The 12,477-nt window shown below is 35.7% G+C and overlaps 1 protein-coding gene across 1 annotated transcript in view; it reads right to left on the bottom strand.

Moving 5' to 3' along the window:
• Nucleotides 1–8,298, bottom strand: part of LOC106467768 (coiled-coil domain-containing protein 50-like) — a 26,671-nt gene extending 18,373 nt beyond the window's left edge. The window contains exon 1 of the mRNA XM_022395963.1: nucleotides 8,204–8,298. Coding sequence (XP_022251671.1) covers nucleotides 8,204–8,297 — 94 coding nt within the window. The 5' untranslated portion in view covers nucleotide 8,298. The remainder of the gene's footprint in view (nucleotides 1–8,203) is intronic.
• Between the last annotated feature and the right edge of the window lie 4,179 nt (nucleotides 8,299–12,477).

The following is a 12,477-nucleotide window of genomic DNA, read 5'->3' as shown; positions in this document are numbered from 1 at the left end:
ACTCTTTTAGCATATGTAATCCGATAGAATTGCCACATAATTCCAAAAATACTCTTTTAGCATATGTAATCCGATAGAATTGCCACATAATTCCAAAATACTCTTTTAGCACATGTAACCGATAGAATTGTCATATAATTCCAAAAATACTCTTTTAGCACATGTAAACCGATAGAATTGCCATATAATTCCAAAAATACTCTTTTAGCATATGTAAACCGATAGAATTGTCCATATAATTCCAAAAATACTCTTTTAGTTAAGTTCTTGTATAGTTAAAGTAGAGTATTTTTTTTCCATCTTGCGGTGGCTTTTGGAGTTAGAAAGAAACTGACTTTGTTTTAAATCCGTAACTGTTCTTCGGTTATGAATTAATTCCTGCAAATATCTACATAGTAGGATGCCTACCGGCCATTTACTATTTATCCAAAAGGAGTAAGAACCCGTATGTAACAAAAGCGGTTTTAGTGACAGTATAGATTCAACCACATAACCACCGTTTATCCTCAACTGAGTTTTGGAGTAAGAAGCCTGGATAAGTTGCCAAGTTTGGTTTTCAGGGTTACCAACTAGCGTTGATTTTATACGTGAAACAGACATCATTAATTGGGGTGAAACCCCCCCCGTTGCTGTTTGCTGAATACGTTCAAGCAGTGAGTAATATACTACGGCTAGTTATTTCTCAATGTCTAACGGTCAGTGGCGTCGACTGTACGCTTTTCCTCGGTCTGAATTAAGTGCATCTTCTGTGCCTTTTTATTTTATTCTTAAACGTTTTATGTTAAACTTCATTAAGTTTAGTACAAAAACAGTGAGTGACATTAACGTTTTGGCGTGTTATCTATGCTCCATCTGGTGTAAACTGATATAAACTATAAAAACATTAACAGACATGTGTTTCTTTAGTAGCGTGAAAGCACGCATGCGTATTCGCCATCATAAAAACCCGAAACACCGTTCTGCATTTTTCAGGCTGCTTATCGTATACTTAGAACCGTATTAAAAAAAAAAGAATAATGATTTATTTCCACGTCGACTTTAATTCTAGAAACACCACTGGGGATGCGGCCCCATTTCTCTAAACAATTGTTACACCCAATTGCTTGTGCGTCCAAGACTTTGTTACGGGATCCCTAATGAAATATGAGACTCGCAAAAATAAATAGCAACAATATTGCATGTCACACCTTTAATAAACTGGTGGGGGGGTTTGCAACATATTTTACATAGAAAAATGGCGATTTCCCTTAATTTGTTTGGCTAGTTCTTTCCGCTTTACTTAATATGTGGACGGACCCCCACTAGCCTGTAAAGAGTTTCAGGCATAAGAAATTAGAAAGGACCGTCTGTTTGTTTTACGTGGGTGATTTATTTTGAAGGGTTGGTTTTCTTATTATGGACATAAAATTACGATTTTCGTCCAAAGGTTTTATTAGTTAGCTTAATTCACCAACAGTTCTAACATTTTTTCACTCGGTGGAATTATAAACAATTTTTAACAGAACTTTGCTGGAATTAGCCGTGGATTGTTACGATGAAATGAGATATATCTGAAAATAACTAGTGTTTGTATAAAAATAACACGTGTGTTCTTGAACAAATATGTAAAAATGACATTTCTTTTATTTTTCTCCTTCTGGAAGACAGTCGTGAGTAGGAGAGTTAGGACTATAAATACCAACATGACAGACGACAATTGTTCGTTCCCGTCAAATTCCTCCTCTTTCGGGGTAGGACGAAATTTTCGTAGCGCAGAACTCTCCTCGTTGTGCACGTAGCGGTATTTGCTTTTGTTGGAATTTTCCCCCAGCTGTCTTCAGAACAGCGGGCTGGCCCTCCATGTGGCTTTTACACGTAGTTGGCCTTTGTTGTCCAACGATCAGCGAAAATGTAAAATATGATGCAAGACTATTGTTCTCTCTCCTGAAGATGGTGGAACTTTTTTCACCGAAACATAGTTTTTAAATGTATATTTACGTTCTTACTAATTTCCCTTTTAGTCCATATTTGTGAAGGTTCACTGAAAGATATTTTATATTATATTATAAAGAACGAATATAATTACCACTCCTTGCCGATAGATCCGTTGTTTAATTTTCTTGAGATGTTATTACATTATACGAGTAAATTTCAGCTCTTAATGTGTAATAAAAATGATTATTTACGGAATTCTCAAACGTGTAATTTCAGTGAAGAAAAGAAAATCTGTAGAGGTTCGAATCCCCTCACCGAACATACTCAGCCATGGGAGCGTTATAATGTTTGCGGTCAATCCCACTTTTCTTTGGTAAACAGTAGTCCAAGAGTTGGTGGTGGGTGGTGTTGAGTAGCTGCCTTCTCTCTTGTCCAACACTTCCAAATTAGGGCCGAACTAGCGCAGATATCCGTCAAATAGCGTTACCCGAAATTCAACCAAATAAACGGCGTGTGTTACATCGATCTGTTCCCTCTGTGAGTTTACAGACGGTCTTGCGAGTTGTTTTTACCTGTTTGATATTAGACACTCCTGTCTATCGTAACAAACCAGGTAATATCATAAAGCAGGAATAAGCTAATACATATATATATTTGTTGTTGTTATGGGTGTTTTTTTTCCGGAACGTTGAGTTTTTAAGTTTCTTTTACTTTAATATTTTCCTTCTGATAACCTTTTAACAATAGTCGTCTTGAAATGAATTTGATGAAGCGTATCTTGGCAGTTTTCATCTTATTGTTGGTTTGTTCAATTGTTTGGCTGATATCTTGATATAATTATGTACCGTAGTAACTTCGGCAGACGATCGCAGCCTTGCATCGTGCTGCTTGGAAACCCATGCACATGCTGCGTTTAAAATGCCGTTCTGGGTGGTTGCGCTCGTGCTGATATCAATAGGCCAGTTGGCCGGACTTTGCATACCATCCAGAGTATTTACATAGATTGCGGACGAGTTAACGAAGTTAGTCTTTTGTTTGCTGTTCGTTAAAGTACAGGTAATACTTCCTGTTTTATAAAAGCATTAGATACAAGCGGTGAACGTTCGTTTTGGCACCAACTCTTGTATATTTTGGAAATGTAAAAAAATAAATACTTTTTCTGTATTCTTATAAGATAATTCTGTATACTTTCCATAAATACCTTAATCAAATGAAAATTAAATAAACTTCATTTTTACTTGCAAATATTGTCTATTTATACCCCCCACCCCACCCCCTGACACAGTGGTATATCTGCGGATGTACAATGCTAGAAACCGGGTTTCAATACCTGTGGTGGGCAGAGCACAGATAACCCATTGTGCAGCTTTGTGCTTAATTACAAACAAACTATTTATAAATTTGTATTTTTTTTTATCTAGATTAATTCTCATCATGTATAATCAAGACTGTGCCAGATATGCTTACCATTTGTAGTCGTTTTAACACTAAGTGTGAAACCAGCAGTTCATACCTCTGATATTAGATGATGTATTTGTTTTATTTTCGTAATTACGTGAATTTTAGATAATAACATGGCCCGTATCATATTGGATGTATTCTACTTGTTTTTTGACAGTTTACAACTGTAAATTATAATGTGTATCTTAGTCATACCTCGTGTTTGTAATAGTATGATAAAACTTACACTTCAGTGATTCCACCGCATAACGTGAAAAGTGGTAAACTGAATGATTGATTAGGTTTCATATTTTAATACCCCCACCCCCAAAAAATGGCCATTCTTGTTTTTAGTATCTGAAACAGTGTATCTACTGAGTAACCCATCAAACGATCAGTGCTATATTTTTCTTAAAAACGTATTTGAATATAGTTTGATTGTGGTGAATAGAAGACAACCAAGATGCTATACAAGTAATGTGCGATAATTTACTGCCCAAAGCTTCTAATTTTTAATGTTCTGTTTTAATCAGTTAAATTATATGGCAATTCTATCGGTTTAAATATGCTAAAAGAGTATTTTTGGAATTATATGACAATTCTATTGGTTTAAATATGATCTTGTTATTTTGATTACTTCTAAGTGGTTGTAACCACAGTAGGTATTTTGAACCGAAACACTCTTGTTATTTAGATTACTTCTAAGTGGTTGTAATTTGGAGTAGGTTTATTTATATTGGAGTAGGCCACTAGGTTTATATATTTTACACACCTTAACAGAAAATATTGTAGGAAAAGACTAAAGTTATATCCTTTTTTTATAGATTTCACAGCAGCTTTCGATACGATGGCTGAGATGAGATTATTTCAAAAATAGAGAAATTACGAATATTTATAAAAATGTTAGGTACGGTAAAAGATGTACAGATAAGCGATAAGTAGGTTTAAAGGAAAGGAGTATTTGGAAGGTGAAAGGAATTAGACAAAGGATTCCCGTTAAGTCCTAAGTTCATCCCATTGTATTAAATAACATAGATGGTGGCGAATTATGCAGAAGAAATGAAGAGCATGCTTAGGATATTTGAAAAAAATATATGAATAGCAAAAAAAAACTAACTTTAAATTCAGGTAAATCAAATTTGGTGTGTGTGTGCGTGTTAGGAACATTGGTTTAAAACATGAAGACTGTAACGGAAGATTTTAAATATTGAGACGAACGCACAACGAGCAGTAGATTCAACATGGATTGCTTAAAGAATCGGGATGTAGATAGACGTTTGCACTTGTTCGAAAGCCTGGCTAATTCTATAATTAAGTGTTGGACAGAAATTTGTGAAGAAGAAAATATACAACCACAATATATAAAGTGGATATTGGGATTAGATAGAACCACTTTATTATATATCGTCCCATCTAACCAGACTACCACCCCTTGTGCGCTTATATGTTGCAGTCCAGAAAACGATACTTGACTTTCAGATAATCTTTGTCCCCGTAGAAGTTACAGATTTAGCCAATCATTAGAGTGCTATTGTTTCTGTCATTTTTTTTTTATATCCACCGGGAAAACTATTTTTAGACTTAAGTTGTTTCTGCTGTTACTTTGTTTTAATTATTTTAATGGCTCAGAGGCAAGTCTGAAGACTTATGACCGGTTTTTGAAACCCGTGGTGGGCACAGTACAGATGGCCCATTGTGTTGCTTTGCTGTTAACAACAAACAAAGTTTACATGGTTTGTTAGTTGCGGTCACTATTTAGTCATTGTTTTTGACTTGACATTTTTGTGCTTGAGTGTACTTTGACTCTGTTAACGCTACAGAGGGTTGAGCACGTTATATCAAAACTATTTACAATATGCTAAACAGTAAGTCGGGTGACAACCACAGCTGGTATAAAGTCGCGGTAGAACGGTACATATCAAACTGCATTATGACATTGCTTAGCGTGCCATAGACTCGCTTTAACGGCGTGTATCAGAACTACATTATGACATTGTTTAGCGTGCCATAGACTCGCGTTAACGGCGTGTATCAGAACTACATTATGACATTGTTTGCCATAGAGTCGCGTTAACGGCGTGTATCAAAAGTACATTATGACTGTTGATGTAGGTAATGTTATGTAACATAAAATTGGTCAACTTTGGACACTGTCTTTTCCCAAGTCAAATATTCATACTTAGATAATAAAAAAATTTCTTCAGATCCGGGATTTAGAATTTTAAAGTCGAAGATATTCATTCTTTTTAATGAAATTGGGAAACTATAATATAGAACAGCTTGAGACACAACAATCACTCAGAAAGGGACCGTAAGCAAAGTGCGGTGTTTTGGAACAGGTGAGAATTAAGAGTTGAAACTTCAATGTCAGAAGCTGACCACGTGCTCCAGGCAACTGTTAAAATAATCAAGAAGGATTTATTTTTGAAAAAGTGACAGAGTAGCCTCAAGAGATATCCTTTAAATGTCGCACACTTCATGCAGTTGGAAAATGGAAGAGGTATTCATGTTCTTTCTCTCCTTATGAAGACACATCGATCAAGTCGCTGCAGCGTCCATGGATATTTATGTGATCGGACTATTAAACAAAATGGGCGCTAGGAATGGTAAAACGTTGCAGGACTATTGTCACGATCCACAGTCGTCAGATAGAGCATGACTAGACAGTGGCAGCATGGACTGTAACGACGTGGTGAACCTCCAAAATGATCTTAATACAACGTATTCAACCACAGTAGGTATTTTGAACCGAAACACATCTTCCAAAATGATCTTAATACAACGTACTCAACCACAGTAGGTATTTTGAACCGAAACACGTCTTGTTATTTTGATTACTTCTAAGTGGTTGTAACCACAGTAGGTATATTGAACCGAAACACGTCTTCTTATTTTGATTACTTCTAAGTGGTTGTAACCACAGTAGGTATTTTGAACCGAAACACGTCTTGTTATTTAGATTACTTCTAAGTGGTTGTAACCACAGTAGGTATTTTGAACCGAAACACGATAAATAAACCTAGTGGCCTACTCCAATATAAATAAACCTAGTGGCCTATTCCAATATAAATAAACCTACCTCCAATATAAATAAGCCTACTCCAATATAAATAAACCTAGTGGCATACTCCAATATAAATAAACCTAGTGGCCTACTCTTTCGGGAAACCATGCTTGCTTTCCTTTATTTCTTTTCTTTCACCATTCCAGTCATTAATTTATATGTGACATTCCATAGATTCAAATTATCTTTCAATTATACAATCCTCTTTCTTCTATACATGTCACCAATTCACTTTTCCCATCAACACCAATTCACAAAATTCCATAACAAATTTCCCATTTTTATCCAACCTTCATCTGCAATTTCTTTCCATGGATACCCCACAACTTCTTCCCCCTTACACATCATATTCTTGTCCAATCCTCCTATCTCCTTACTACTCCGGATTATCATTATTATACCCCTCAAAAATAAGTCCCTCTTTTTTGTATTTTACCCAAACTCCCATTGCCTGTTCCTCAATCTTCACTTTCTTTGTGTTTTTTCATTCCTGGTATATACATTTTTTCTTCGTTCCTCTACCTCTGCCCATGTAATTTTCCACTCGTATTTTATTTCAAATTTCTTTTTTTTTTGTACAATTCTTAGCAAATTTGTTCCATATCTTCATCAGGATGTTTACTTCAGGTTTTATAACATAATACCCTCCACCCTCACATTTCAACATCTTTCTCTTTTGTTTTTATTTTCCATTTTTTCTATCCTATTGCTCATTATTTTCAGCCCCCTTTTCTTATAATCTTTTCAAAATCAAGGCTTCAATAATCATCATATTTCGCACATTATTTTGGCTTCTTGAAACACGTTTCCCCTTATTCCTTTAATGTGTACCGAGTAATCCTCTTAAACAGATATTTCCATACTTTCATATTTAGTATTTGTTTCTTTAAGAATCCATTCTTCTTTCTGGATCACATTTTACTATTATAGGTCTCGGACATCTTTCTTACTTACATTCCTAGTTGGCGTACTCAAGCAATTCCAAATGGGATCAATCCACGTGCCTTCTCTATTCATCTTCCCTTCTATGTTTTTATTGGTTTCCTCTACCTTTATTTCTATGGAATATACATCTGTCTACACATTGTTTTTTTTTTTACAACAATCATCTTTTTTCTTGTAGTCCTACAAACTTAAGTCCTGAATTTCTGCTTCAAAGTACAAAATATCCAATCTTTTTTATTATTATTATTTCATCATGTTCATTACGTAGAAGTCTTGTAAAATTTCTTTATAATTAATTCCGTATTTCCTAATCCCGTTTGATCCCATTTCTCCTTTTTATTTTTAATGCCCGGAAAAGAAACATCTTAGTCATATTTCCAAATAATTTCCTCCTTGCTTTCTTTATTTTCAAAAACTGACAAGTTATTACTTCTTTTCCTATCCTCTGCCATTGTAACAACTCCATATGTTAAGCCTTTTCAACTTTCCGCAACCAAATGTATTTTCTTTCTTCAAAATCTTTATACCGGATCAACAATACAAAAGACTTCACTCTTTGTCACAACTTTAACAATAGCATTTTTTTATCATCACTCTCAACCACATCTAACACCCATCATCATCATACAATGCCTTAGTATTTATTAATATTTTATCTGTACTTATTTTTATTTTGAAATATTAAAGTACTGAACCGAAGACCATTTCTCTTAAATGGATGAATTCATATACACAAACAGCTGAATAGGTAAGTATTTCATGCAAGTTATTTTAGCATACGCTATAGTTTACTTATTGAATCCAGTTTTTACGACTACAAGGAACTGATACGTTTTTTACCTTCCTGTTTTTGTTGTATCGACCGACAGCCGGAGTGCCTCAGCCACACGCATTTCCAGACACTTGTGTCACGTGATATCTCTGGTGTCGTCATAAGCACGTGTTTGACGAGTACTGATGAAGGATACCGTAAAAAATCTCAAGTTTATAGTTCCAATACTATTTTGTTTTCAACTAGTAATAAAAGAATTTCGTCTTTTTCTACACGAAACCACATTATCGTTACTGTAAACGTATATTTATAAACAAAATTTGTTGTTTTTGTTAGAGCAAAGCCACATTGCACTATCTGCTGTGTCCATCGCGGAGAATCGAACCCCCAAATTTTAGCTTTTTAATACCGTAGACTTACCGCTGTCCCACCGAGGGACCATAAACAAATTATCGAAGTTCAGTACTTGCCATTTTTAATAGTTCTCTGTCTGTCTTACAAGAGGATAAGATAAATCAACATCCACAAACGTAAACAGAGGTTATGAAATTGTTTGAAGCAGAAAAACGTGGACAGTATCAAATAAAACTTGTTAAAAGATAAAGTTCGAATGTCAAAGTTACATGAATAAAACTGTATGTGATAAAATATTACATTTTGTTGTTGCTTTTATAAAGCAACGTACCCACTGTGTAATTCACATGTTAAACGAACTAGCAAGGAATGCATTAAGTATCGTAGTAATGGGACGGTCAAATTATTTGACAAAGTTTTTTTATGGACATATGATTGGACATTATCAATAAGAACTTCCGAGTGAAAGTGGGCTAGGCATGGCCAGGTGGTTTGGGCGCTAGACTCACAATCTGAGGGTCGCGGGTTCCCCGTCCCAACACACATGCTCGCCCTTTCAGCCGTTGGGGCGTTATAATGTGACGGTCATTCTCACTATTCATTGTTAAAAAAAAAGTAGCTAAGAGTTGGCTGGTGGTGATGACCAGCTGCTGCCTTCCCTCTAGTTTTTCAGTGCTAAATTGGGGACGGAGAGCGCAGATAGCCCTCGTGTAGCTTTGCACGAAATTCAAACAAAACAAACCAAAACCGAGAGAAAGTGTATATAATAATGTTAGCCAATACCATGGCTCTTCAGGCCATAGTCTTAGTTGCAAACGCTATGTATGTCAACATATTGCCTGAAAACAACTCTTGTGGTTTGAATTGAATTAAAAGACGGAAACGGAAGTTGTCCGAAAGCAATGAATCAACAGTTGCTACTACAGGCTGTTGTTATCCGTAAGGAAACTTTGTACGACGTCATAGATATGCAGCCTAAACCTTCTATCAAGTGCAAATATCTGCCTGCAAGAAATTAAACACGTACTCAAACACAAGTGTAAAAGAAGAAAATTATACTCAAACAATACGTGTACCCTCTGATTTACAGATTGCCATGTTGTCAAAAATTAACTGGCTGATGAGGCCGGAGGAAGAATATGTCTCCAACAAACAAAAGACTTTAGGACTGTGCCAGCCACACTGTTAGAGCCAAATCAAGATTCTATTCTGATATCCTAAATTGCTTACGTCAGTGAATATTACAATTTTACATACTCAAGAGGAGATTGACTCCCAGCTCATACTAGTTTGTACAAACCTCTGTATCATCCTTCAACTTGGGTATAACCCAGAAAACCAATGGAGCGAAAGCACAGAAGCACAGCCAAATAGTCGGGTTTCCAAAACCTAATTCGAACCTGTACCCAAAATTATGGTCCACGTAATGCTTTTTGGTGTTTTTTTTTATTTCTTTGAGGTGTATTGATAAAGGATCTGAATGATTCCATCTCGGCATCCTTGATGAAATTAAAATACTCAAAATGGCTGTCGCAACATTAAACTGAACATAGTTTGGCTCGTATATTAACTGGGATGATACTTTTCGGTCCATAATTAAGTTTTGGAATCAGAGAATCGATTAAATTTATGCCACTTATACTGTCATTTTCTTAAATGAGTCAGACTACAAAAACGGCTACAAAACAATGCATGAATGACCACAAATCACTTCTTTTGGCAAGCTACGATAATGGTTCTGGTGTCTGTTTTGTTTCAGTGTGTGTGTGAAGAAGATAGAGCTGCAACACAAGTAAAATGACTAGATGTTAGTATTCACTGGCACAAGCTTACAAAAAAGCTAGAGTGTAAATTTTCAAACCAATTTGGGGAGATGGTAGTTACCAAAAGCCCATAATTCTCTGAAATTGGTAACCAAATACAGTTTCTCCGGAATTTATAAGCAAACAGATGGAAGATTAATGAATAGACGACTGATGACAAATATAATTGATTGGCACCATTAAACAGCTCAAAATATCTGTAAAACAGGATACCATGGATAGACAAACTAATTCAAACATCATCCGATTCATTCGTTTCTTCGACGTCTAACCTGAAATCCTCATCACTAAAGTCTTTTGTCCATCTCTTGTAACAATTATTTGTTATGTTGCAGTAACAGAAGACTGTGTAAGTTAACTCAGCCATGTAGCACCCACATTTTACAATCAAACATGGTAGTTTAGTTGCAGACATCCATATTGAATCATTTGAAGGACAGTAGAGAACACTGGTGGCATATCTGATGGCATTTGCTGATGATAGAAATTAGGCCTTTGTATCCTTGACCCACCCAAAATCTGTGGGGTCAAGGTTGCAAGGGTGTGGATCCAATGCTGATTTGGAGATGTGCTTACATGACATTTTGTTAAAATGATTCCAGTGTTGGTGAAATGAATCTTAATTCCAGAGTTTCTGACATTTTGTTTGGCGTTTTTGGCGAACCATATCACAAACCAAATATCAGACATACTTTCCATGTCTTTGCTTCCATAACATGTCACAACAAATGCAGTTGTTTAATCAATAACTTTGTCAATATCCGACTCTAAGTATCCAAGTTTAACAAATCTGTGGCTCTTCAAGACCATTGTTGCTTTGCAAATATCCCACATTTATGTTACACCAGATATTTACAGGCCAAGGTTGTGTTACAAAAGTTGGTTACAAGCATCTTTGTTGTTGCTCCTATGTCAGCCATTGTGCAACGTAAAGTCAAACTAGTTCCCTCCATAAGAAGTGAGCATGCTAGTTTCTTGAGCAAACAGTAATGAAGGAGAAGGAAGATTACATCCCTGCCATCAGATATCATTATAAAGAATCTGGCACCCCATGTAACAAAAACTACCATTTGCTGAGGTACTGTAATATCTGCCTCTTCATGACTCGTCTTAAGTTCAGATCTGGCAATCAGTTGTCCCATACATAATCAAAGGGAGCTTAACTCACAGTTTGTACTAACTTGTACAAACTGCTCTATCACCCTCAACCTAGGTATGGCCCAGAAAACTAATGGAGTAATGGCACTGGAGCATAACAAAGCGAGTACAAGCTCCATGGAATAGCTAATGTGATAGGTAACCTTAGTGGAGGAGAAGATTAACAAGAGTTTATGATTACTTGCATCATTTCAATAAGGTCGTGTTAGGTGGTATCACTTATTTTACGTATCCCCCCTCTAACGTTTAATTGCCCAGTTGCGTTAGTTAGTTAACATTAATTTTTGCAATGAGACAAAATATGACACTGGATGACGCCAACGTATTTTTTTCACGATAACTTCAATTACTGAAGGTAAATCAGTTTGTCACAATATTTATACAAGTTGATCAGATGTTCTGTCAAGTAGCCAGTTAGGGCCGTAACTCCCACCGAGACATACAAGCAACTACCTTGTTTGAAATTTTGTCATGTACCTTTAGGTCTTTTATAGTCTTTTTTTTTCACCAGTAAAATAAATACATTTATTTGGAAAGTTTTTCCAAAACAACTAATATTAACTGTAAATAATCATATATTCATTCTGAATGTTAATCCAGTATCTAATTGCTGGATTCTAATATTCCTCATGACCGTCGAATATCACACTTACATACGACCTTTTCAGGATCAGACACGTTGTCGGTAGAACAAGTTTTAAAATAATTATCAGAAACACACAGCGTATTTAGAAGAATTAAGGTACGACCAGCCTGATAAGTCCTGGTATTGGACGAAAGACCTCGTTGGCACTGGATATGGCAGATGTAGTGTAGTTGACATAACATATTCTTCTTTACCTTCACTCATGGGTTCTTAGAATTAGAAAACAGTGATGTTTAACAGTGTATTCCACGTTAAATTCTCCATGGAGTGTTACAGAAAACAGTGATGTTTAACAGTGCATTCCACGTTAAATTCTCCATGGAGTGTTACAGAAAACAGGGATGCTTAACAGTGTATTCCA

Source organism: Limulus polyphemus, unplaced genomic scaffold (assembly GCF_000517525.1).
Source record: "Limulus polyphemus unplaced genomic scaffold, Limulus_polyphemus-2.1.2 Scaffold2734, whole genome shotgun sequence".
Lineage (NCBI taxonomy): Eukaryota > Metazoa > Arthropoda > Merostomata > Xiphosura > Limulidae > Limulus > Limulus polyphemus.
The sequence above is the reverse complement of the archived record's forward strand: the minus strand, read 5'-3'. Positions and strand labels throughout refer to the sequence as shown.